This window comes from Carex rostrata, chromosome 3 (assembly GCF_964058835.1).
Source record: "Carex rostrata chromosome 3, lpCarRost1.2, whole genome shotgun sequence".
In the NCBI taxonomy this organism is placed as follows: Eukaryota; Viridiplantae; Streptophyta; class Magnoliopsida; order Poales; family Cyperaceae; genus Carex; species Carex rostrata.
In genome coordinates, this window is record NC_135920.1 from 15,063,271 (window position 1) to 15,089,803 (window position 26,533).

Below are 26,533 nucleotides of genomic sequence, written 5' to 3' on the forward strand. Positions count from 1 at the left end.
CTTCAATAATGGAAAAGAAGAATGAGAATTTGTTAACTTTATTTTTCTTACGAGAAATTGAACCTAAATGTTTGTGCTTTTCTTAAGTTCAGATTTGAATTTTCAGCAGCTTCTGATATCTTGCTGCAGCGTATTTATTCATGAGTTCAAGAGGTAATGGCAGTGGTCGGGTGGTTCAGAAAACATCTGATGGAAAAGTAGAAAGAAAAAAAAATATAAAACAGACAACTAAGTTCTATTTTGTTTTGAATTGCTATAATTCAAACTTATAGATGAATGATCGCTTTTTGGTTTGAGCAATGATACCAATGAACTGTTTGTTACAACAGCGACACAATTTTCTGAATTCTAATCAACTGATGTATTGAACCAATATATCTTTCTGAAGAACCAGCTTAGCCGATTAAAGATTTACCAAATCCAGTCGGTGTTAAGAAAATAAAAGCAAACGGTGCAAGAGGAATGATCTGGCATTTCTTTCTTTGATAAACACTCCAGAGTGACCGAGTCTTGATCTTCTCTATTTCGTGTAAAAGATGCTAAACGCTAGCTGAAGCGGGTTCGAGATTTTCATTATATTTGTTTCTTCATCAAGTGATCATGGTAAAGACTAAAGAATAGACTGCACTGCACGGCCATAAAAGATCCGGTCGATAGTTTGTCGACTAGAGTCTAGAGATAATTCATATATTATTGAGTCATAGAAGCTGAAAGTGAAAGGTACACTTAATTGATTGGTTTGTCAAAACTGGCAGGCCCAAAACACACATAATTAGGTGATTAATTAAGTGATGCCAAATCAAGGACTAATTACAAAGAGACAAAGAGGCATGTGGTCTTTGTTAGGACAGATCAGGATATGGTGCAAAGACAAAGCGCACTTATGCTGCTAAAAGTTAAAAAAAACACACAGAATTTTTCTTTAAAATAATTCCACTGATTATTAAAGAAGTAATAAAAAAAAGTTAGTAGAACGAGCCATATTTTTCTTCGCAATAAAAAATTTCATTGATGATTTTTCTTCGCAAGTGCCGGGAAATTAAGCCATATTTCGGGCGGCACTTCATAAGCGTCGATAAAAAGCTCTGCAAACGCCGGCAAAGATTTTTGCCGACTCTTATATTCCCAGCACTTGTCTAAACGCCGGGAAAAGTATTTAGTGCTGTTTTTTAAAGTATTTAGTGGCGTTTTTAAACACTGGCAAAGGTACATTTTCTTTTAGTGTCTTAAGCTCATCAAGTTTTTTCAAAATCTATCGAATTGACTTCAAACAAGTAATTTAAGTCCTTGAAATTGATCTACTTCACTATTGATATGTTCACATGTAAAATTTATAAAATTTTAAATTAATTAATATGAAATCAAATTGTTAAATTACAATGAAAAACAAATGTACTAAAAGTAAAGTTAAGTTATATTTTTTTTTCCGGCAACTTGACTTTATACTAAAACATATTCAATGGTTCGGATTGATCTTTTGAAACCAATTCAACAAATTTTGAAATTAAATTCATTAAATAGCTTGATGAGCGTCAAAAAACGCCGTAATTCAACTATAAAAAAAAGAGTTAGTAAGCAGCTCGCTCTACTCGTTTTAGCTTTAACGCCACCATCCCACTGTGAGCGAAGCAAGTGAATGAAACGAGAACTCGTGCACTAATTAAAATATATTTTTGGAGGGGCCGGATACAAGCAAAGGCTAAGGTCTGTTCTTATAATTATTTATTATCTATCGGTGTATCACCAGACACCAGCTATGGCATGATTGATATTATATTATATATCTCGCTTATTTATTAGTTATATCCCAGGATGACGTGTCTTTAGAACGCCGAACAAAAAGTTCACAAAAAAATTGAAGCTCTTCATTGAAAGAAAGTCAATCGGAGTATACATGGAACAATTAATACCACCCCAGAATTTTTTTTCCCATATACAATCTAATTGATTTTGACAAGAAAATAAAAATTGAGAACACCAGGAACAAGAATACACTCTAAATTAATTCTTCTTTCCATTTAAAAAAATAATAATAATTCTTCTTTCTATAAAAAAAAAGGCGACTCTAAATCAGAGACATCACAAAAAAAAATCTTCAATTGCATGCGGATGCAGTATTACTTGGTTACATAACTAACTTTTAAGAGTGATATCGATTTCACTTTTAGAGTTAAAAAAAAAACAAAAAAAACCAAACAAATCACAAAACAAAAGGCATCTTCATCCAAATCTACCTTGTGCCCGCTGCTTTCCATGCCAAGTTATTACCACCTTGACCTGGCATAGCTGCTCTACCAGAACACCTCCTTGTGGGTTCCACATCGTCCACATGGCATTTTCTCCTCCTACCGCGTCGCATGAACCGGTACATCCACCCCGAGCTTGAGGAACTTGACCTTGCTTTATCTTTTCTAGCGCGTCCAAAAAATGAATACACAAAGGAGAACTTTCCCTTCTTTTTCGAGCAAGTGGTGGCAGGACCAGCCTGAGGAGTATGGAAGAAATGTAACTTTGTTTCTTGAAACGAGGCAGGGACATAAGGGGACACGGATCGGGGGAAGAGAATTGGTGCTGGTTGGGAAGAAGAAGAAGAGAGAGGTGGTGGAGAGGAACTAGTGTCGGGTTTATTGTTCGGGGAGTACTTATCAGAGGAGACTAGGGGTAGGAGACGGTCATGGAGGCATGCGCCACACACACCGGCACCGTTGTGGTAGGGATGGAGCTTGCACTTCATAGATGATGATGAATAATAGAGATTGACTAGTGGTTAGATGTTGTTTTCTTTTGGAGTGTGTGGTTGATACATGAATAGAAGGGGAGGTATTGTTTGCTTCCGGGCTTTATGTTTTATTGCTAGGTTGGTTGGTTAGCGATGGCGAAATGGAGAATTGGAGATGGGTGAGGAGAAGACTTAAGACTTTGGTGTGTGCTGGTTCCATTTGGATATATAGCAGTTAAATTGAACAAGTTTTGGATTCTTCTTGCATGGAACTGTAGTCAAAAGTTGGTGTCTTGAACTAAAATCATACCTAAAGTACAGTCAAACTGTTAAAAGATAAGGTTGGCGTCGCCCGATAACAAACGCTTTTGCCACGCACAACCTGTACCACTTTTACAGAACATTTATTTGCTTTTTAGCTTTCAAAAAGATAAAATCAGATCTTATTGGTTTGCTCTTTGTCAAAATCAAGTTAACTCAAATTAGCCATTCAGTGACAGTAATAAATTAATAAATTTTCACAAACAAGAATAAAAGAAATAGAGGACAGGTGAGCAGCAATCCTGAAAATGCCACACTGACATTGATGACATAACAACAAAGAAATGATAACCAAAGTGGTTACACATACTATAATACAAAAGGTGACATTCAGCCTCAATCATGATAGGTTTATCGGGCCCACGACACAGCATCTATCTCGTCTCTAGCTGACTTATACAGCTCCAGCCTCCTTGCACACTGTTGTCTCCTCTCCATCAAGGCCGGATCTTCATCCAACATCTGAGCTAACTGCTTTGCCTGAATATTTGCAAAAAAATTAAATAAAGGGGATTAATCAATTTATAAAAGACTTGTACCCCTACTTATTTGAAAATTAAGTTCATCCGTATTTTATTTCTAAGAGTTCTTTTTCTATTGATCTTTCTTGTGCCATTTGCACAATTGGCAATAATTGTTGCCAAGTTAGGCCAAGTTAAAACAAAACTGAGGCACAATTATACAGAGGGGTTAATGACATGAAATCAAATATTGGGTAAAGGGCACAAAACCACTCTCGGCTTTTGGGAATACGAGTCAAAACATCAATGAGACCAAAGTCTACATGGGACTTGATTACGTGTAACTGCAGACAAACCAGCGTAATTGATCTTAATCAACACTACTAGCAAAGCTAAAAGTAGAAAGGTTATGATATTTTGTACCTCCTTTCTCCCCACTTGAGTGTAGAAGTAGTTTAGTAATGACCGTTTTGCCTCTCTGACTTGACAATGAACCACAGCCTTTGGTATAGTATTCTTAAGTGTCTCCGCAACCATCCCAATATAAGACGACACATTTGAGGCTATTCTCCTGAAGTGAGACTCACTGTACCGATCCAAGGTAGGAGCACTGTTATTGGCAGAGTTGGCAGGAGTGGACCCGCGTGCATCGGGCCCTGCCTTCTCCACTTCTTGTGGAAGCTTCCTGAAGAATTCTACAGTTAGATAAGAGGCCTCCATGTCCACAAGCCGTACTGTTGTTTTCCGGCTCTCCTCACGAAACTTTTCTAAGGAGTGGTAAGAGGCAGCAGCAAGCTCGGTTTGTAAGGTTGGAAAACGTCTCAGCTCCTGACAATGTGAAATGAGTTCTCAGTCTATCATAATTATAAAAAAATGACAAAACTACTCATATCAGTATGTGCTTGGAAGAATATTATGCTGATAAAAAAAACCTGATTTGCACAAAGGTACGTGACCAAATTGATCATGTACTATAAATTGCATCCAGGTACATATCTAGGTTGGTATAGCTGATTTTGTGTCTCAAGAAATGATCCCCATTTCAACCCTCTTATATAATTTAATTATAAAAATTTCTTTATGAGCAACACAGGATGACATTTCAATCGCCTACCTGAGTCTCTGCTATTGACTTTCTAACCAGTTCCTTCAAAACATAGTGTACCTGACATTAAAAATATAAAAAAATGAATCAGGGAATAGAAAAGTAAGATATCATTTGTGTGATTGGAGAGTGTATGTGGGAGGGGGAGGGGGGGGGGACTAACAGCATCTACAGAAGCTTCTGCAGGGCCTCTAAAGTAATTAAGAGAACTCTCAATGAGGCGGCGATAACCTTGCTCAGGAGCAATCAAGTGGGGCTGGTAACCATCTGCCTCTGATACAACTTTCCTAACATTGTTTAATGACAGGTGCCGGTCGAAAGGAAGTTTTCTCAGAGCAGTCGGGAGCTGGTTATCAAAGACCCCATAAATCCGGTCACCTCCTGGTCGCCTATATGCATATATAGTCAACATTGTTTACTCAGTAGAGAGTACAGAAAACCTCGAGTAAAAAACTTAACAATAATCAAGTTATAGAAGATAAGATATAAGTGACCTCAACAAATACTGAGTATCCCTAGGGTACCTGACCATGTAGAATACTCACAGCCAGGCCAAAATCAATTCGGTCTGCTTCGAAATTCATGCCAGATTAAAATAATTGACTCATATCTCATTCTACACGGTCAGTTATTGCACTGAATCTGTATTCACAAATACTACCCAAGTAACATTCTTTGGACATACTTGATATCAAACCTAAAGTGAGCCCTCAACCTCATAAGGTTTATTTGCCAACAAACATATTTAATAAGAATCCTCCTCCTGAAAAAGAAAACTGGGACACATGTCGGTAACATGCAACAAGCAATATTTCAGTCAATAAATGTATGGGCCCTGTAAGGCAAGAATTAGCTGCAATTTACCCTCCATCAAGATGTTCCTTAAAAATCTTGTCGAAGGCACGGCAAAGCTCCAGAATCAGGTACAGCTGAGCCTGTAAGCATGCCAATCCAAGCAAAATGAGGCCCAGGTCATACTACAGCAACATAACAACACAAATAATAAGAAGATTTATGTAAAACTTACTCCTGCATCACCAGCAATAGGCCTTCCTAGATGATTCATCTCTGATTCCAGCTCATCAATTGTTTTGTTTATTAGCAAGGTGATACTTGGAATCTGTGCCCTGATCACAGCCTCTAGGTGCTAAAAAGAGTGAACATAAGACAAAGCAAAATTAACTTAATTTAAACCATTTTACAAGCAATTCAGATAATGGTTTCAACTTTGAGTACATCTCATGGTTCATGTGGGCACTATAGCAAAATCCTTAATAAACATACATTATTTGGGTAGTTTTGCACAACGAAAATAGCTTCCTTATTTTCACATCAACAATATGTTAACAAATGTCTTGTATTTTCCCGTCCCTTTATTTGCAAAAAAAAAAAAAAGGTGTGAAATTGATGTATTATGCACACCTTTGAAAGGAGCTGTGCGAGATATTCTGAACCCATTTTGCTGGACAAGTGAGAGTAATCAGGACTACTAGCAAAATATTCTCTTTCCTTCCTCCTTGCAATTATCATATCTACGTTTCTATTTATGTCAGCTTGTGAGCGGTTCACGATTCCAACCCATGGATGTTGCAGTTTGTAGGCTCTCCCTTCAAGTACCTATGTTAGACAAAGCAACATAATATCTGCATAATTTAATGAATATCTTTAGTGGAAAAAAAGGTGCAAAGAAATGAGAGAAGATGTACATCAAGTGCGTTTGTCCCCTTATCCATCAGATCAAGCTTGGTCATGACACCGAATGTCCTATCACCTAAATCGAATTATTACAAGCTCAATATTAATACAAAAACACAGTAATTAAAGCACATTATCATTGTTAGTAGTTAGTACTATAACATTACTATTTGAAATAGTACCTGTAGGGTCAACTTCCCTAGCAAGCTTAATGGCATCAGATGTTGCAATATCTTGATTAGCAGGGGAGATGGCCAAAATAATACTATTGGGCTACAAATTAAAATCAGATATCAATATGTCTTCCTCAGATCATCTTATAAAAATATTTTACTCAACAAATTGATGATTTAATTTTACCTTCTCAACATAAGAACGGACCATACTCTCAATTTCTTGGACAATGGTCTCAGGCTGTCCCTCTGTAAAATCAGTAGGATTTCATGAAAAATTTCAAGCGGGAACTGTAATGCAAGAACCAATAAACAAAGCAATCAACATACATACCCACAGCAACTTTTGTTAAGCCAGGAAGATCAATCAGAGTCAAGTTGACAACTGTGAAAGAGCACAATGTTATATCACTGCATGATATATGGAGAATCTTTCAGTGGATGAAATATCAAGAAAATACAAGTACCATTTGGAGAGTAAATGCTGAGATGAATTGGAACAGGGGATATCTGTTTTGTCTTTCCTGTGATTCGATCTGTCTCATCTTGTATTTCTTTTCTTACGAGGGCTGATGAAGAAATAAGAAAGAGTTGTGTAATTCTTACATGTAGGAAATGAAAAAGTTAATGCTTCAGACTGTGCATGTTGGAAATGAATAAGTTAATGCTTCAGACTTTGTGGTCTCAAAGTTCAAACTACAACAACAAAAACAATACTTTGAAAATTGCAACAATCATTTACCGAATTAACAAAAAGCACAAAACATCACTCATAGTTGCAACTAAAAACTGATATTTCTCATTAGCAACGAACACATTTATTTGCGCGCGCACACACACACACCATAGAGTTTAAACAATGCTTTCAAATCAAGACAGATTTATCTGAGCAAGCTGCCTGTGGCTTTTTGCATCCGACTTCATGACAGGTTCTCACCAGACTGAATACAACATGAATTGGCCTGACTTGATTCTAGGCAAATTTTGAACTATCTTAAGAAAAACAAGAGGAAACAAACATCTAGACTTAAGGACAGAAGCAAAATGCAACATTTAACATGTTGCTAATTGCAACCATGAATATTTTGGATTAGTATTGAACCTGCACAATATAACATTAACAAAAAAATTAACAAAAACTGCCATACCAAAATCAGTAAATTTCCTCTTGGGCAAGTGAAGGAACTCAGCATACTCCTGCCCGCCTTCTGTTTTATGTAATTGCAATACCAATGGCCTCCTAGTCACAATACCTTCAAAAAATTATAAAAGTTTGTATGAGTTTCCAACAAGTGACAAATGGCAGGCATGCACATGAAAGTATGATTTATCCATTATTAGTCACTTTCAATTCTATTTTGAACACCCATCCTCTTTTGGAAGGATAGGCCTGTACTGCTTTTCTTCGTGGGGCATATGAGATATTTTGAGAATGTTCAGTTGCCAATAGGTGATCAATGCTGGAACATACAACAATAAATAATAAAATTATCTAAACTAAACACAACAATTAACAAGTTCAGACCGGATCCACGAGGAAGGAAGTCACGGCCAACTATGCTCTCCAAAACAGACGACTTGCCAGAGCTCTGACAACAAGAGGGGAAACGAAAATTACAACTATATTAATCAAATTCGACAATTCATCAAAGAAAAATCACTCAACAATTATACCTGTCCACCAACAACGGCGACTGAGGGAAGCGCCTCCCACAGAGTGGGTAGCGAGAAGCCATCGGCGCCACCATGGTCGCCTAGCACCGTACACGCTCTCTGTATCTTGTTCACTAGTCCGATCAAGCTATCCATGGTCGCCATGGCAAAAACCCTAACCCTAGATTTTCAAAAGAATTTGAAACTTGAAATACAGAGAAAGCTATGCAACAAGCTCGGGGTCACTGTCTCAGTGAATGGTTCGATAGCATAGCAAGCAGTAAGTAAAAAGGAGCATATTTGTCTTCCTGTGTGTTTATTTTATTTTGTATTTTCTCAAAAAAGCTTAGTCATGTTATCTCCAGTTTTTGATACCTCCTTTTCCGATACGATGTTCATATATGGTTTACTCGTCAATCCAACGGTTTAAAAAAGGACTGGACTCTAGCCAATTTCCTGACACTGGAGAGAAGTGGGAGAAAAAAATGATAAATAGGGCAGCACTGGCGGCATAGTGGTATTTTGGGCCCATGAGACGATGAACAAACGGTCGGATAAGGACAGCGACAGGTGTCGGAAGATGATTCGTCTAATCTAATGGGGTCCACGGAGCGGACTGTTTTTTCAAATGGTTTCAAAAAAATTTCAGAGATTTTCAACGCGTTTGTTTCTGGTCCGGATTTCCTTGGGAGGTAAGTCTAGTCTGCTGTTACCTGTTCTGTTAGCGGTCCGGTTCTCATGAATCTTTGCATTTTTTGTTCTGTTAGAGCAAACAGTAATTTATTAAAGAATCAAAATTTAATTAGATTTAATAAGCACCGTTTTCATCTAGAAAGGTAAAATAAGAAAGAGATTGGGATAAAAAAAAGAAAAATAAAAGAGAATTTTTCATATATAGAAATATTAATTGTAGACAATATTTACAAATAACATTTTTTGTCCGTGAACATTATTATTCATAAAGACATCTACGTGGCGTGGAGCGTGGTTCATAAATAATGAATGCAAAAGTGGAGCCACTCCACTTGGGTCCATGAGGTATATATTGAGGTGGCATTGTGGCAATCTACCCTGATTTTAAAAAAAGATTTTAAAAATTAAAAATGTGCTTTTGTTACTATTGGAAAAAATAACTTTCTGTTTCGAAATAATTGTAAACTACGCCTCACCATAAAAATATTTATAATAGAACTAGGGTATTATTAAGCTCACCAAGGTGTTTAGTGAGCTTAATTCCAAAATCTATTATATTAGTTTCAAACAATAAATTCAAACCGTTGAAACTAATTTATTTCACGAGTGATGAATTTACATATAAAGTTTACAATTTCAAATTAATTTTGTATAAAGTTAAGTGGTCAAAAAGTGTTAAAAATATTAATGCATTAGAATTAATTTATAAATCTTCTAATTTTGACCTGTTGACTTTATACTAAAATAATTTGAAAACTTAAAATCTTTACATGTAAATGAATTTTTTTCATAAACCATAATTAATAAAAACGAATTTTACAGAACCAATATGATTGGTTTTTTTTTCAAAAACCATAAGGACCGTATGGTCCCTACGGTCTCCAAAATTGCATTTTTTTCATACCGTATGGATCATACGGTCTTACCTTTTTTTTTCTTTTTTTTTAAACAGAAATTTTTTAAATTTTTTTATTTTTTGTATTAAAATATTAGAAAATATTGAATATATTTTTTTGAAAATAGATGAAATATAATATAATTTGATTTATTAGAAAGACTGCAACAAATAACCTGGATCAATATTTTTCAGATCGGATTTTTCGTGGCTGTAAGAAAAATTAATATATTTCTTTATGTGTTATTGGAAAAAAAATAAAAATGCTTAGATTCTGAGTTATTGATCCCAGTTCAAAAGTCACTTCTAGATAATCCAGAAAATATTGTGATCCTTCTAGAACATTTAATTTATAAAAAGTTGTATCTGTTTTGATAATTCTTTTTGAATAACAATCATTAAATAACTTAAAGTTTTTGTTTTTTTTCAAAAATAGATACAACTTTTCATAAATTAAATGTACTGGAAGGATCACAATATTTTCTGAATTACCTAGATTTTCTTTTGAACCGGGATCAATAACTCAGAATCTAAGCATTTTTATTTTTTTCCAATAACACATAAAGAAATATATTAATTTTTCTTACAGCCGCGAAAAATCCGATCTGAAAAATATTGATCCGAGTTATTTGTTGCAGTCTTTCTAATAAATCAAATTATATTATATTTCATCTATTTTCAAAGAAATATATTCAATATTTCTAATATTTTAATACAATTTTTTTTTTTTTTTAAATTTCTGTTTAAAAGAAGAAGAAGTAAGACTGTGTGGTCCATACGGTCTGAAAAAATACAATTTTGGAGACTGTAGGGACCATACGGTCCTTATGGTTTTTGAAAAAAAAAACAATCATATTGATTCCGTAAAATTCGTTTTATTAATTATGGTTTATGAAAAAAAATTCCATGTAAATTCATCACCTGAGGTAAATGAATTTCAAAGGTTTAAAATTTGTTGTTTGAAGCCGATATAATATATTTTGAAGTTAAGCTCACCAAACACCTTGGTGGACTTAAGAACACCCTAGTTTTACTCAAAATTTTATATAGGATCATTAGTTCTCCCAGGTCACTGACAATTCAGATTAATTCCAACCGCACCAATTTTAATCGGGTGCCTATGGAACTGTGGGCCCGTTTTGAGATTCGTGCCAGATTAATCTGATCCGTTTGTTGACAATTGTATTGTGTCGGGTACCTGGAAGATCTGAATTCAGAGAAAATAGGGTCATTGTTGACGCTATTATTACAAAATTGCTATATATATAACACGAAATAATTCCAGTGACCAAAATCAATTCTCTAAAACTAAACATGATCAGTTATACAACCTAACTGGTAACTCAAACAAGAATTAATACATTTTTTTTTTAGGATTTCTTAACAAAGTTTGATTACATCAAGTGTAGAACTCCAAAATAGTACACAGAATATCAATAATTGTGTTTTAGGCGGTGAGTAGACAGTATATCACAAATAGTAGAATTCCAAAATTTACATTTGTTTTGGTCTTGAAATAACAACTGGATGGTTCCACCGGTTGTGCACAGAGTCACGCAGAAGAAGCTATTATCATCTTTAAAGTTTCCTCTATCTCTTGAATCATCCAATGCATCAAAAATTCTATCTGCAACTCAAAAAGGTATTATCAAGTAAGACTCGGGCCCATTGGGCTTGGCTTATATTGGGCCGAAATAGACTCAACAGTTTGTGCACGCTAGCCTAGGTGTTCTAACAGCGGTACTGGTATTTGCTTGTACCGGACTGGAGGAGTCAGGTGGTTTGCTGGTTTACTGGTTCCAGTCTGCTGCTCTGCTGGTACGAATCTGATCTCATTAGTTTTGTTTAATTAAGACCTAACAAAAATAATTATGAAGGATTGTCTTACACTCTTCGTGGGTGGTTAAAGCACCGCGTAAATGTCTTGTGCCCAACCTCAACATTATTTTATCATTCTTCAAAGAAATTGAGACTATTTTTAGTTGAACCTTCCCTGCATAATTGTAAAAAAAAAATAAGAAACAATGAATCAGCACTTCTTTGATCTTAGTTTAAAGCAAGGATTTCTGTGTTCTGTACACATGTCAAAGCAGTACTGTGATTATTTATTATATATATTTTTATCTTTGTTTGTCACTATTCAATGTTCAAGTTAAGCCTAAATTAATTCTCTATTGGTGTCAATAACTAAATAATATTGTATATATTTAATAGATTTGTTTTGGGTTTCCTACCAGTAGGCATGCAAAGATGCATTCTTGCACCTCTTTGGAGAAACTTGTAACCCTCAGGAAAACTGCTGTTACTTTCTGCTCTCTGTTTTAGTGCGGCTGCCCCTCTCAAGCCTAAACAAGGACATAAATTAAACTACAAATTTAGCAATTAACATAAGATGAGCTTAATAAATGACATATTGAATATAAATATCTTTAAATAATTCACAACTACTGCTGAATTTTTGTTTTTAAATAGTGAATGACCTTATTTAAGAAGATCCTGAGTTTAAATCTCCTGACTAATATGTTTATTTATTAATGCAAAATTAAATAAAAAACTAAGTAAACATTGATTGTGGTTATTTACCCTAGAAAGCTGGTACACTTACAAGTTGCGGCTGTAGCTGTTAATGTAAGCATATCAGCAGAGCTTCGGCTCTCCAGCCCCATTCTTATAGCGGATGTGACTTGGTTTCTTTTTGCACCAATTAACTCAGCTGCTTCAGCACAGACGGTGGCTACCAATGCCGCGGCTGAAGCGACAACTGTGTTCATTTCATTGAAAGCACCATCTCTTTGTTTAGGCAAACAAAAGCGGTTTGATGAGATATATGATGTTTCTATCTTTGAATTTGCCACCGTGCCAGCTATTGCTGCTGCTAACCTGGCCACAGCAAGGGCCGCATGGATCTGTGCCTCATGGAACCGAAGCACTTCCTTTCTCTTTCTTCTACAGCTCTTGGAGAGGCTAGAGAAGATCTCCTCTCTTAGCCACTTCATGTTACCCACTTGTACCTAAGTAAGATAAATGCAACACAAATAAATTATTTTTCTATTTCTTATTGCAGCTTTTTTTCATGAATGATTTATACCTTTGAATTGTACTATTTGTCTTTCAGTTTCCTTCATGTATTGTTTTAAATACATAACAACATTTTTTGTCCTCTATAGTTTTTCTTAAATTCAAATCTAAAATTTGCAAAAAAGAAAAGTACTTTCACTCTTTCAAGGAAAGAGTAATTTGTTGGGAAAATCAAATTCAGCATAGTTTGTCACTAACAATTTGGAGGAGAGTTAATTAATGCCCTCCATTTTTTGAAAAATCAACTTAAATAACAAATTAAATAAATAAAAATCTTTATGTTTTATCTATATCACTTTACTATTTACAAGTAAAAGATCTTAGTCTTCTGGTTTCATATTGATAAGCATCAGAGAAAAATTAAAACACAGCAACCGTGTCCCCACCAGTTTTATTATTCATAATCATTTTTTTTTTTAAATTGAAGCCATCCATGGAGACATTAAAGACAAAGCAATTGAACCCGTCACTAATTTAATTTCTTTCTGAAGGACCACGTGCTACAAATATGAAGGTACTTTTGTTATGAAATATATGTACTTACCCGACTAGTTTGGATGGTTGTATGGTTTTGATGAGCCGAATGATTGGATTTCAGATCAGAAAGCACAGCCTGTAGGAAGTAGATTGAAAGTTAGTCAATTAAGTTTTTCAAGGTTCATATCTTTTAATACTTATTTTGAGGAATTCCATAATTTTGTACCAAAAGCTGGTCAAGTTGGTCCATTGAGCTTTGGTTATATCCAACCAAACTTTTATCCCTTTCTTGCCCTTGCGCTTCTTCATCCGATTCACTATTTTCATGTGATGTAACAAGACTCTGTAGAGAGAAAAAGGACTTAAAGTTACATTCCCGTCCCTTGCCTAGTGAACAGTTCAAATTAGTATAGAAGTGCAGAATACATTTTTATATATGTACAAGTTGTTTGATTTGTGGGAATCCTGTTTTACTGCCTGGTCTGTAACAGTGCATAACAGATTGTGCTGTTGTAAGTATTCTTAGCTTATTTGTAATGACCTATATCTTCTGCTTCATTTATATTCAACCAGATCTCTAGGTATAATCAAGCAGTCTTGAATAAATAGATAATTAGAGAATTCTGATAGATAGCTGCATACATTTGTAGAGAGAATTTGAAAGAAATTAGAGGAAGAGGGACTCCAAGATCTAGAGAGGAACTCCATAGCTTCATGTGGGCTGTCTGGTACGTTCAAGGGATAACACTTGGACAACTGTGATTTGCCTTTGGATCTCTCTGTACCAGTTAGTTGCTCATCTATTCTTTGCATCCTTTCATTCTAGAAAATGATACTAATAATTAGAGTACATCAAAATTTTGAAGCATGTATGTAGCCATAAATTGAAGTATGTTTCCCAAGGATTTATCCTAGATCAATTCTAACAGGTCATTGCAGAAATGACTTAAAAATAATGAAACTTAACAATCGTGTAGTTTTTTCAACCAGAAATAATTTTACTGATAGAAGATGTAAAACTTTTTTCTTACTGCTGTTTGAGAGGGAACAGATCGGCTTCTTTGAGAAATGATTTTTCCAAACTTCATGCTTCTTCTCGGCTGATCCATAATTTTAGCCTTCTTGGATCTGCAGGGAGATATCATTAAGCAATTATAAAATGGTACATTTCCTGGTGGTACCAATTGGAGATATACGAGTAAACTGGAAGCAGATGTAATTTATTTCTAATTGAGCATTTGGCCTTTGGAACTATTGTCTTTTCAGAACAGAACGGACTAATGATAATTGAACTATGATATTTAACATAAGTACTCCCTGTACCAAACTAAAGAACAGTATTAATAGACAAAAAATAAATGAATTATGGGAAAGACTCGGTTAAAAGTGCTCCAAGGTTGTACTGTTAAGGTATCAGTACAGAATCTTAGCTCTAGCTATGCTGAGGTTCTTACTTTTTTTCTTTTTCTTTTTCTTTTTCTTTTCTTTGTCGGTGTTAATTGTTTTTGGTAGAAGATTTGTGGAACTGTGAGGTTGGGGGTGCTATGGAAGCTAGCAGTTATATAATCTTACTTAAACTAGAAATTCTTTCTTTATTTATATTCCACGTACCTCGGAGCTCTATCTGTGTACATCCCAAAACTAGAATGTTCAAAGTCACTAGGCAACTTTGAACATACAAATTAAGTAATTTTCTATTCCCACTTGGATCATATTTAATATCTATTTTCTAACTTTAGTGACTCTTTTCTTTCCCCAATGTTCTGAGAAATAATGGGTTTCCACAATACATGCCAGTACGCCACCTAAAACTTCTGCATCAGTGCACAGATCCTCCTGAAATGCGTATATTATATACGCAGTTCTAGGGTACATCCATGGTACATTCAGTTATATCTTTAAAAGTATTGCTGGTGTTGTTTTCAACTGTGTACAAAAGTATATTTCAGGACATCAAAACAAAAAAAAAATTAAGAACTGCACTTGTATTTTCTATTATTTAAATATTCTGTGTCTAAAATTGGAACCAATTTGAATTAATTAGCTTTCCATCTAACAAATAAAAGTTCTTGAGTCTTGACAGTTGAGTTTAAACAGTTTTTTATGTATTACCAATCAAATTCTACACTGACTCTAACTTGATAGACACATTAGCCCAATGATATAGAAGAACACATCTAAATGATTCCACAACTTTCCAATTTAATAAAATTAGACCCCAGGAAAACTTGGGATTGTTTATATATTTTGTAATGCAATGGACACAAATTGAAGTTTTTATAAGTCTAGACGACTAGAATAGCCTTCAGAACCACTCACAATCATAGCAGATCGAAAGGGAGGTCTAGAACTTGTAGAAATTCCACATCCGATTACAAGACTTTTAGTAGTAGTATTTTATATTTCATAATTTGCCCAAAAACTTAGATTGAATTCAAATTTAAGACTCTTTTTAATTTTCTTCACCATCAGTTTCAAGTTACTCAAAATAGTTACAACTCAAACATGACACACAATTTGGGTTTGCTGGTAAATTACAATTTGCTACAATTCAGCCTTGTTTGGAAGTAATGAAAGCCATAATCTTTAATCCTTTTCCATTGAAATCCCACTTTGGCAGTCTGGATTGCTATTTCGGTATCAGAGGAACTTGTGTCTTGTCAGGAGGTCTCAGCTGCAAAGTGAGATCAGAAACCACCTGTGGAAGGATGTGAGACAGCTTTTCCTTTGAATTGCTTGCCAGCTGACCGGTTCAAGATACAAAAGAGCAAGAGATAATAAGGGTCCCGAGAGTCTATTGTGTTATTGGTCTCTTCAATATAAGGTACCAATTACCTGATTATAATTCTTTTACTGTTACTCTTGGCTGGTTCTCATTGTACCATTATCTGTTCATCAAGATATACATACCTACAAATTCATTAACAGTTATACGAATATTTAAATATATTAGTATGTAAATGCTTCATACCAGTACCTGTTGCTTTTGTAGTGGTGTTAAGAATTACCATGTTAACTAAATCCAATGTATAACTTGGTAGTTTGATAATGGATTAGAATTCATTGTTACCTGAATGTATAATAGGTTTTGATTCCAATTTACTAAATCTAGTAGATAACTGAAATCAACAGATCTGATATTGAAAGAAGTAGAAACATGTGACAACATGTCTATAAAGTATTTTTTTTTGGAGTTTTCAGTGAATACTTGTAGATTTAATATATACGCAAAATACATGTAAAAACTGAAAACCAAATATAATAATAACTAGGTGGTCCAGCATTGGTTAGTAGGTACAATAAAAAAAACATGTGAATTGCATTTCCTTCTTCTGGTTATCTTGAACTTGTTGTAGGATCAGTCAAGGTCAATTGGTAGATCTGGTGGTCCATGTATGATCTGTAAAATACAATAATTCTGAAAGGAGAAAACAACAAGAAGTAAGAACAAAAAAGAAAGCTCCATACACAGAACAATGTCATGTGGTCACCCAAATTAGGAACACAAACTTCTCCTGTCGAGAACCACCATAGCAGTCTGCTACCGCTCTTCCGCTGCTAGACAGCCTGTAGCGGTAGGGCTGTCAAAAAAGCTCGCGGCTCGTGGCTCGGTCGTGGCTCGCTTCTAGCTCGCTCGGTAGTGGACCGAGCTGTTAACGAGCCAGGTCGGCTCAGGCTCGGGCCAAAATAAACGAGCTGAGCCAAGAGTCAACTCGGACCGGGCCAGCTCGGCTCGTTAAGCTACAGTGAATTTAGGATTTAGTCCAGTATAATTTCAAGTCCAGTCCCATTTTTAAAGGCGCAATTATGCAAAATTGATGTATTTTCGGTTTGGGAAGAAAGAATATGACTTTAGTTGCTTGAAGATGTGCCTGCTGGATAATTTCTTAAATTTTTTGAATGGGATTTCTTATTTTTTTATTTTTGAATTTGTATAATAACAGCCCAATAAAGCCCAACGAGCCAGCTCGTCAGCTCGCGAGCTAGCTCGGGCTGGCTTGTCACAAGCTAAGTCAGAGGTTTTGGCTCGGGTGACCTAGGTCCAGCTCGCTCGGTCCAGGCTCGGGCCAAAATAAACGTTTACAGCCCTATGTAGCGACACCAGAAAATTGAGATAGGGGGCTGGAGAAATAAGTGTTCTGTAATTTCATTTTATGAGGGGGGCTAATACTATATTTTTTTGTAACATTAATATTTTTAAGGGAAAAAACTGAAAATTTCAATTTATAGCGAGGGGTTGCTTACTGCTCAGCACCCCTTCCCCTCTACCTACTTCTGCCCCTGCAGACAGCTTGACGAGTTTCTAAAACAGTATCGCTGAAAAAAATACTTTAAAACTAAATAAGGTGGTCCAGAACTAGAATAAGTGCGAGATAGAGGGAACAAACAAAGTGAAAAGAAAACCTGTATAGTATACTGGTACCAGATGAACATGAGACAAAAAAGTTAAAAGACTTGTATCCTGTGAAGAGACTTCTCTTTATTTTTCTCTTTTTAAGTCCTTTCGAATGTCTTATTTTAAGTTTTTGATGAATTTAGAAATGGACAACTAGAAGTAATATCAATTGGTTTTGACAAAATTTTGTTTTTCTGTTTCAGTCTAGGCGTCAACCGAAACTGTACTGGTATGCAGTATGGAAATCTAACTGTAGAGCTGCAAATAATGACTTGAAAAAGTTGCACAGCATGGAACATAACACCGAATTAAAACTGAGCAATCTTTTAGAGCAAGTTATTAATAGACTATTGGCTAGTAGTATTAGAGATTAGAGAATCCACCTTTGCTCAACTCCTAATGTACCAGCTGATACTTCTTAATTTTTTATACAGCTTCAGAATCATGCATTCAGTTATTTTAACTCATTGGCCTACGAATTTTCTGTTGAGGTTTTGGAATATCCAGATTCCAACCTTTTTTTTCAGTAAATTAAAATAAACAGGGTTGTTATATGACTAGTTTTAGTCTTATCTGTTTGTACAAAAGTCACCTCAGAAATCATGTGTTGAGATTTATGTATGTTTATCGTTTATTAGAATAGTTTTGGGGAGCTTATCGGTAAATAGTCCATTATGAAATAGTCTAGGGGTTATTTGTAAGAGTGCTTTGTAAGGCTCTATATAAGCTCAAATCATTAATAAATAAAGTAACTTTTTGAATAAAATATATATGGTAAACCTAACCCTAGCTACAGTGCCGCGCTGCTACAGTGCCACGTTGCTACAGTAACTGCGCCGCTCCTAGGGCTGGGCAAAAAAACTCGAACTCGTAACTCGCTCATTTACAGCTCGTTTAACTCGGCTCATTTATAGCTCAGCTCATTTACAACTCGAGTTGGCCAACTCGTTTAATAAATGAGCCGAGTTCGAGTTGGTCCTAACTCGCTCATTTATAACTAGAGTTGCAAATTATTGGTCACAATAAATTCCAAAATAATCAAACCCGAATCTCTAGACTGTTATTTGTGCTTTGAGATTCGTGCAAAATATGTTTGAACTTGTGTTGTAATACTATCACTGGTTAAACGAGTTGTGAGCCAACTCGAGTTGATAACGAGCTGAGTTTGAACTTGTGTTGTAATACTATCACTGGTTAAATGAGTTGTGAGCCAACTCGAGTTGATAACGAGCCGAGTTCGAGTTGGCTCTACAACTCGTTATTACCATCTCAACTCGAGTTGGCTCGCTCGTTTATTAAACAAACCGAGTTCGAGTTGGGGGTAACTCGCTCAAACTCGGCTCATTTACAGCCCTAGCCGCTCCTCTCTTCTCTTCCGTCGCTCGGTCTTTTCTTCTTCTAGAGTCGGCCGGCCACCAAAGGTAGCCTCTTTGTGTTGATTGGCCGGTGTGGGGGGCTTAAACCCCACAACACCCGAGAAGCGGGATTGGATCGGGCTTTCGATCGTGTTTGGGCTCGAATCTTGATGAGATAGGTCAAGATCGGGTCGAGGAAGAGAAGAAGAAAGGGGGGAGATGGTTTAGATCCGTCTTGAGGGTGTAAGATTGGGTCTTTCCGAGAGATCGGGGGATCGGATCAAGAAAGGGAAGGAAGTCGCGTGTTATCTGTGTGATCGAGACTTGGTCGCCTCGAGATGATGCATGAAAAGAGTCACATGAGGATACATGCTGAGCCAAGTGGAACTCCAAGTGCGCGATCAGCTTTGGTCGCCTCGAGATCAGGTATGACAGATGCCCAGGGGGAGACTCGCATGTGTTACAACTGCGGGGAAACAGGTCATCTGATCAAGGTTTGTCCTAAGTCACCAAATGCGATAAATGCAGGTGGTAGGGGGCAGTCTGGGAACTGTGAACACAGCTGTGGGAGCCGAAGAGGTGGAAGAGGAGGCAACCGGGCAAATCTGATGGTTGCAAAGGAAGTGAAAGAAGCTCTTGTGGGGTTATCAGAGGAGGATCTGATCATGGAGATAGTCAGGAGGAGGCAGAAAAGAGCAAGTGAAGGGAAGAGTGTGGTCGCTGACACACTTGCTCTTGCCGCTATACCCACTACTAGATCATCGGATTGGATAGTAGACTCTGGTGCATCTCGCCATGTGACTGGTACTGCTAGGGAGTTTTCTTCCTATACTCACCTAGCAGTCAAAGATAACATTCAGATAGCCGATGGTACGGTCCAGAACGTGGTTGGTAAGGGTACTGTTAGATGTACCGATTCAGTGACTCTGACCAATGTGTTGCATGCTCCTTCCTTTCCCGTAAACCTGGTGTCCATTAGTGCTATTATTCGTGAGCAGAAATGCATTGTAACCTTTGATATTCCGAAGATGATCTTTCAGGAGAAAGGGACAGGTCGGATACTTGGAACGGGCACATGGCGTGATGGGTTGTGATACATGGATAGAAAATGGATGAACACAACGCTGGCATCTGTGGTCGATAGAGTGGGGGCAGGAGGATCTGGGGTGAGTGTAGAGGATGAGTTGCTTCTGATTCATCGGCGGATGGGGCACTCTTCCTTCAGCCTACTGGAACGTTTGTATCCATCAAAATATGAGAAAGCTGACAAACAAAAACTTGTGTGTGATGGATGTGAGTTTGGGAAGCATACAAGGAGTTCGTATATAAGCTCAGGAAGTAGGAGTTCTCATACCTTTGATCTGGTACACTCGGATGTATAGGGGCCTTGCTCAACAACTTCGATGAATGGATATAGTTTTTGTGACTTTCATCGATTGTTATTCTCGTGTTACATGGTTGTACTTGATGAAGAACAAGAGTGATGTACTTGCTTGCTTCAAGGATTTCCATAAGGCGACTCAGACTCAGTTTGGTGCTGTGGTGAAGGCATTGAGATTTGATAATGGAACCGAATATACAAACAAGACATTCAAGGAGTATTTGTCAGTTCATGGGATACATCATCAGACCACGTGCCCTTACACACCAGCACAAAATGGAGTGGTAGAGAGGAAGAATAGACACTTGTTGGAGGTAGCCCGGTGCATGATGATCTTCATGAATGTTCCAAAACATTTGTGGAGACAAGCAATCCAGACAGCCGCACAATTGATCAACAGAATGCCATCTAGAGTGTTGGACTGGCAGACTCCGTGTGTGATGTTAAAAGGAGATAATGGGGGTATTCTTCCTCCAAAGGTATTTGGCTGTGTGTGCTTTGTGAAAGACAACAGACCAACAGTGGGAAAGTTGGATCCCAGAGCGGTGAAATGCATCTTTGTGGATTACTCTGGTACTCAAAAGGGTTATGTGTGTTGGAGTCCAGTAGAGAGAAGATTGTTTGTGAGTATGGATGTTACATTTCGTGAGCTCGAACCTTACTACTCCTCAGAGACTACATCACCCTTTGGAGACTCGCTCGATACAGGATGTATGAGGCGAGAGGGGGAGAGTAGTAGTGATGGTGAGAGGAGAATGGTGAGTGTGAGTGGTATTCCTTGCCCACTGATGGATTCGGCTAGGATTGAGCCGGAAAAGATGGATTCGGCTAGGATTGAGTCGGAAAAGGAGGATTCGGCTAGGGTTGAGCCGGAAAAGGAGGATTTGGTCAGGGTTGAGCCGCAAAGAGAGGATTCGGCTGTGGGTGAGCCGGAAGTTGAGAGGAATGGACCCGAAGGTGGTAGAACTCAGGCTCAGGGGGAGTCGAGATATCGTAAGGTGTATGTGAGAAGAAATAAATAGAGTGAGGGAGCCGTGCCTACAGTGCCACCTGTGCCAAGTCCCTGTCTAATCCGACTCCTGAGACACTTACACCATCCACCTCAGACTCAGAATACACAGGTGCTATGATTCCTCTCTCTACTCCTCCCACTCCTCTATCAGTAAGAAGGACTCCTCGCGAGAATGCGGGCATTCCTCCTGACCGATATGGTTTTCCGCATGAGATTACTCAATTTGTCTCTTACTCACACATATCACCGGTACATAGAGCATTCATTGCATCATTAGACACTGTCTCTATCCCTAAGTATTGGCAGGTTGCTAAAGGAGATCCGAAGTGGAAAGCAGCCATGCTAGAAGAACTCAGTGCCCTTTGCAAGAACAAAACCTGGGAACTCGTGTCACTACCACCAGGCAAGAAGGTTGTTGGATGCAAATGGGTCTTCACAGTAAAGCAGAATCCAGAGGATCTGATTGAGCGCTACAAGGCTCGGTTCGTGGCGAAGGGGTACAGTCAGACCTATGGCATTGACTATGATGAGACCTTTGCACCAGTGGCGAAGATGAGCACAGTGAGGACACTGATTTCCATGGCAGTGAATGGTGGATGGCAGTTACACCAACTCGATGTGAAGAATGCATTTCTCCATGGTGATTTGTTGGAGGAGGTGTACATGGAGGTTCCACCAGGATTTGGCACAAACCAGACAGAGGGTAAGGTGTGCAGACTAAAGAAGTCACTCTATGGGTTGAAGCAGTCCCCTCGGGCCTGGTTTGATAGGTTCAGGAAGGTTATGGTAGGCATGGGCTATCAACAAATCAATGCTGACCACACGGTGTTTTCTTGACAACATGGTGATCACATTACTATGCTGGCTGTGTATGTTGATGATATGATCATTACCGGGGATAATGAGGAGGAAATTGCACAGTTGAAAGCAAAATTGGGGAAGGAATTCGAGGTGAAGGATTTGGGACAGCTTAGGTACTTCCTTGGGATCGAGGTGGCTCGCGAAGCAGAGGGGATTGTTCTATCGAAGTATGTCCTAGACTTGCTTACAGAGACAGGCATGTTGGGGTGCAGGCCTGCAGTTTCTCCAATTGATGTGAAGGCCAAGATAAGTGCAGAGGCAGGAGAACAGGTTGATCATGAGAGATACCAGAGACTAGTAGGCAGATTGATCTATTTGACACATACTCGTCCCGATATCTCATTTGCAGTGAGCGTAGTGAGCCGCTACATGCATGACCCTAGGAAGGGCTATATGGACGCAGTGTATCACATTCTAAGGTACCTGAAGAGTGCACCGGGGAAGGGCTTGATTTTCAGGCAGAATGGACACATGAACATTGAGGGCTATTGTGACTCTGACTGGGCCAATTGCCAAGATGACAGGATGTCCACAGCTGGCTATTGCATGTTCGTAGGGGGCAACTTGGTCTCTTGGAAGAGCAAGAAGCAGCCAGTTGTTGCGAGATCGATAGCAGAAGCCGAGTACAGGGCTATGGCATTGGGAGTTGCAGAGATGGTGTGGCTGAAGAGGTTGTTGGAAGAGCTCAAGGTGAATCATGGAGCTAAAATGAAATTGTGGTGCAATAGCAAGTCAGCGATCAGCATTGCCAACAATCCTGTACAGCATGACAGAACCAAGCATGTGGAGATCGATAGGTTCTTCATAAAGGAAAAGCTAGAAAGTGGACTATTGGAGCTGAGTCATGTAGCTACTGGAGATCGAGTAGCTGGCTGCCTCACCAAAGGACTTAGCTCAATAGATCTAGATAGGTTTTGTGACAAGATGGGCTTGATGGATATCTTTTGCCCATCTTGAGGGGGAGTGTTGAGATTTATGTATGTTTATCGTTTATTAGAATAGTTTTGGGGGGCTTATCGGTAAATAGGCCATTATGAAATAGTCTATGGATTATTTGTAAGAGTGCTTTGTAAGGCTCTATATAAGCCCAAATCATTAATCAATAAAGTAACTTTTTGGCTGAAATCTATATCATGTTTTGCTGTTCATCACATTCACACCATTGATTTATCTCATCCATCATCACCACCGTTGATAGACTCAAGGACATCAGTAATATTATATTGTTATGGATTAGGTTTTCAAAAAGAATATATTGTTATGGATTAGTATGCTTTCCAATTTCCCCTCATATGAAATACAAAGAAACAATACCAATCCAAATATCTACTTTTTGTGTGATATTTTAGGTGTTGTTATTTCTTTTTGAAATGAGGTGTGGGAGTCAAGTCATTCAACATCTTTTATTTCAACCTTTGTAATAAAATGTTTTTCTCTATTTAGGTTTCGAATTTGTAACTTGTTACATCTTAGAAGTGTTTTTGCCACTAAATCACACTAAATCAAATGCTAATTCTTAGATATAAAGTAGAATTAGATAAGATTCAAATATATTGTTATGAATTTGAATCTCACCTAATTCTACTTTATAAATCAATTAATAGAATATATCAATAATAAAAAAGAACTAAAATCAAAATGTGGAAGATTAAATAAAAGTTAAAATTTACTACTTTGGCTTTGATTTTCAATTCATGTTATGACATTTATATACAACGTAAACCATCTTTAATTTTTTTTTTTATTGAAAGTCTATAGGCCATAGGCGATTACATTCATCCAACGATTTACAAAGTAGCTATTAAATAGGTTTTTTGTTTAAATTAAAAAGTATGAAACCTATACATTGAGCTACTTATAAAATCATATAATTTGCTATGTCAGAAACTAATAGATATGTGAAGTCAAAGAATGCGAATTGGTCTATTCGTGCCCAATTAGCAAGTAGGTGGACATTTCGATTTCCTTCTCTGAGAATGTAGACACAACAGTAATTTTTGAGTTGCATGTGATATATAATCATTCCTTAATGAAGAAAAGTCTTCTTCTTTCCAAAATCGATACCACTTAGAGAAATGCGCAACCGAGGGGCACTGAATCAAATCGGACCGGGATAGTCATCATTCAGAGAGGAGGAAGGAGAGGGCACTGAATCAAACTAGACCGAGACAGTCACCACTCAGCTAAAAAGGCACTGAATCAAACCAGACTGGAAACTGAATCAACCGGACCGGCACAGTCACCACTCAAAGAGGAGAAAGAAGAAGAAAAAAAAGGAAAAAAACAAAAAAAGAAGAGAAAGGAGACAACTCTTTGCAATCTCGTTATAGGCAACAACCATAAGCATGTACCTTATTCACATATATAGTTATAATAGATAAAAGGAGATCGATGCTACCAAGTGTCGTCACGAAGCAGGGAAAGGTGGTCTTGAGCGCAATCCGAGGTCGGAGGAAGCGGAGACGAAAAATTCATATCATCGCCGTCGGATTGTGACGAGGACGACGGAGTAAAACGAGGCAGAGTAAATGAGCCGTGACTAGATCCGAAGTGGAAGCGTCGGCTCAATGGAAACGAGGTGATAGTAGTTGGTGAAGCGTCACCTCGAAAGGAGAACCTTGTCAGCTCGTCGGCTCGGCTCGAAAGAAGGACCTCATCGGCTTGGCTCGAAAAGAGAACCTCCTCTACCCAGTAAGTGAGTGAGGCAAGAGACGGCGGGGCAGAGGCGGAGGAGGACGCCTCCGACTCTCAAAACGACAGCGAACCCTAATCCTAGCTTTATTTTCTTTTTCTTTTTCGCTTCTGTCTCGCGTTAGACTCAAACCACCTTTAAATTGTTTCTTGATAAAAAAAATGTTGTCATGATTATTAAATAATCACACATAATTAATTTGTAGATTGATTAATGAAAATTGAATATAAAATATGATTGTTTGTTATACTATTTTGAACCTCTCTAATCCTATCAATATATTGATGAAGTTGCTTAATTATTGAATTATATGAATTGAGCCTTCATTCTTCATCTCTGACACGTGGTTGGAAGTTTCTGGTGCATCTCAATGCGCTCTTTAATATAGTTTTGTATATTATTTACAAGATGATGAGACGATAATTTTTTTTTTTTTTTTTGTGTTTAGATGATTAATGAGAAAATTATTTTTGTTTCCATTTCGTTTCTTTGTCTACTCTCCTGGTCCATCCAAACAAGGTGTTATAGAAAGGTTCCAGAACATTCGAAATTGATTAGTATTCTAACTTGTAAGTGTTGTTGGAAGTACATTTGGTGTTCAGCAATCAGTACCATGCACCTTTATTATTATTAAGAAGCAGCATCTACAGACTACAAGCGGCGCACCACACGCATCATCATGCGACGCTCCACCTAAAGTCCTAAATTAGGAAAGGACAGTTTGCATGTGCGCCGAAACAATCTTTCATTTCCGATAGAAGAAAGTGCAGATGGAGATCGAGGTCATGGGAAATGCGCGCTCAAGATCAAGATTGTATTTTTATTTTTATAAAAAAATATTTATAAAATTTTGAATGAGAGAGAGAGGTAAATAGCAATGCTTTTAAGATTAACTTTCCTTTTTGAAAATTTTGAATTCAAGTACTATTAATTGGGTCACCTATTTCTACCAGCTAAACCGAATCAATGATTCAATTGTTACTATTTTTAAAGAGAAAAAAAAAATCATCAATGTGTTTCATTTTTGCTGACAAATTAAAAGAAAAGGTTAGAATTTGTACGTTGGTGAATGGTGGATAGGTTGCATTTGGATGGGAGATCCCGTGCCTCTGCTCCCTCTCCCTCTCCCTGATTGACACGATCGAGCCCTTTTTGAGATGAGATGAGATCCCGTGCCCCTGCTCCCTGATCGACACGAGGCTCAACGACAGATCATTCCTCCCTCAGTTGTCACCACTAACTGACATATATTATATTATATTGTAGGTTTTATCTAATCTAAACAAACAAGCACAGCACGCGCTCCCAAATTACGGATATCCATCGATCCACCTTCTACCGTGCTTTCATCTTCGATTTTTTCTCCCCGAAAAAGATTTCTCAAATTCTTTGTAACTTTTCTTTTGAGGAGTAAGTATAAAGAAATTTAGAGCTGCACAAATTATTTGTATAATCACTCGTTATCAATTCAAGTTGAAACTAATTTGAGTTGTTTTTTTTTTTGTATAGTTGACGATAACACCAGTAAATTTTTTTACTATTATGAAATATTATGAAATTTACTAA

General features: G+C 37.3%; 2 protein-coding genes across 2 annotated transcripts; both read right to left on the bottom strand.

Annotated features, from left to right (window-relative positions):
* Positions 1-3,165: 3,165 nt before the first annotated feature.
* Positions 3,166-8,413, bottom strand: LOC144551749 (phragmoplastin DRP1E-like). Its single transcript, XM_078299837.1, has 15 exons — positions 8,149-8,413; positions 8,000-8,063; positions 7,623-7,727; positions 6,942-7,043; positions 6,809-6,859; positions 6,662-6,723; positions 6,484-6,574; positions 6,313-6,377; positions 6,029-6,223; positions 5,634-5,753; positions 5,471-5,541; positions 4,770-4,995; positions 4,616-4,666; positions 3,925-4,329; positions 3,166-3,520 (listed from the first exon to the last, which is right to left on the bottom strand). The coding sequence occupies exons 1-15, from the start codon at positions 8,290-8,292 to the stop codon at positions 3,392-3,394; spliced, it is 1,881 nt and encodes a 626-aa protein (XP_078155963.1). The 5' UTR covers positions 8,293-8,413; the 3' UTR covers positions 3,166-3,391.
* A 2,735-nt stretch (positions 8,414-11,148) lies between these two features.
* Positions 11,149-26,079, bottom strand: LOC144551883 (uncharacterized). The gene is made up of 9 exons (XM_078299982.1): positions 26,029-26,079; positions 14,302-14,398; positions 13,913-14,092; positions 13,464-13,613; positions 13,338-13,406; positions 12,321-12,726; positions 11,950-12,060; positions 11,604-11,708; positions 11,149-11,342 (listed from the first exon to the last, which is right to left on the bottom strand). Exons 1-9 carry the CDS (start codon positions 26,052-26,054, stop codon positions 11,149-11,151), a joined length of 1,338 nt encoding a protein of 445 aa, XP_078156108.1. The 5' UTR covers positions 26,055-26,079.
* Positions 26,080-26,533: the final 454 nt, after the last annotated feature.

What these genes read in the sequence shown, in the direction of transcription:
- LOC144551749 (XM_078299837.1), bottom strand. Translation starts at nt 8,292, where the DNA reads ATGGCGACCATGGATAGCTTGATCGGACTAGTGAACAAGATACAGAGA. An exon ending in TCCGTTCTTATGTTGAGAAG is followed by an intron (nt 6,575 to 6,661) that starts GTAAAATTAAAT and finishes TTTAATTTGTAG; the next exon opens with CCCAATAGTATTATTTTGGC. An exon ending in AAGGAACATCTTGATGGAGG is followed by an intron (nt 4,996 to 5,470) that starts GTAAATTGCAGC and finishes ATATGCATATAG; the next exon opens with GCGACCAGGAGGTGACCGGA.
- LOC144551883 (XM_078299982.1), bottom strand. Translation starts at nt 26,054, where the DNA reads ATGCAACCTATCCACCATTCACCAAC. An exon ending in GCATCTTTGCATGCCTACTG is followed by an intron (nt 11,709 to 11,949) that starts GTAGGAAACCCA and finishes ACAATTATGCAG; the next exon opens with GGAAGGTTCAACTAAAAATA. An exon ending in TTTAACCACCCACGAAGAGT is followed by an intron (nt 11,343 to 11,603) that starts GTAAGACAATCC and finishes TTTGAGTTGCAG; the next exon opens with ATAGAATTTTTGATGCATTG.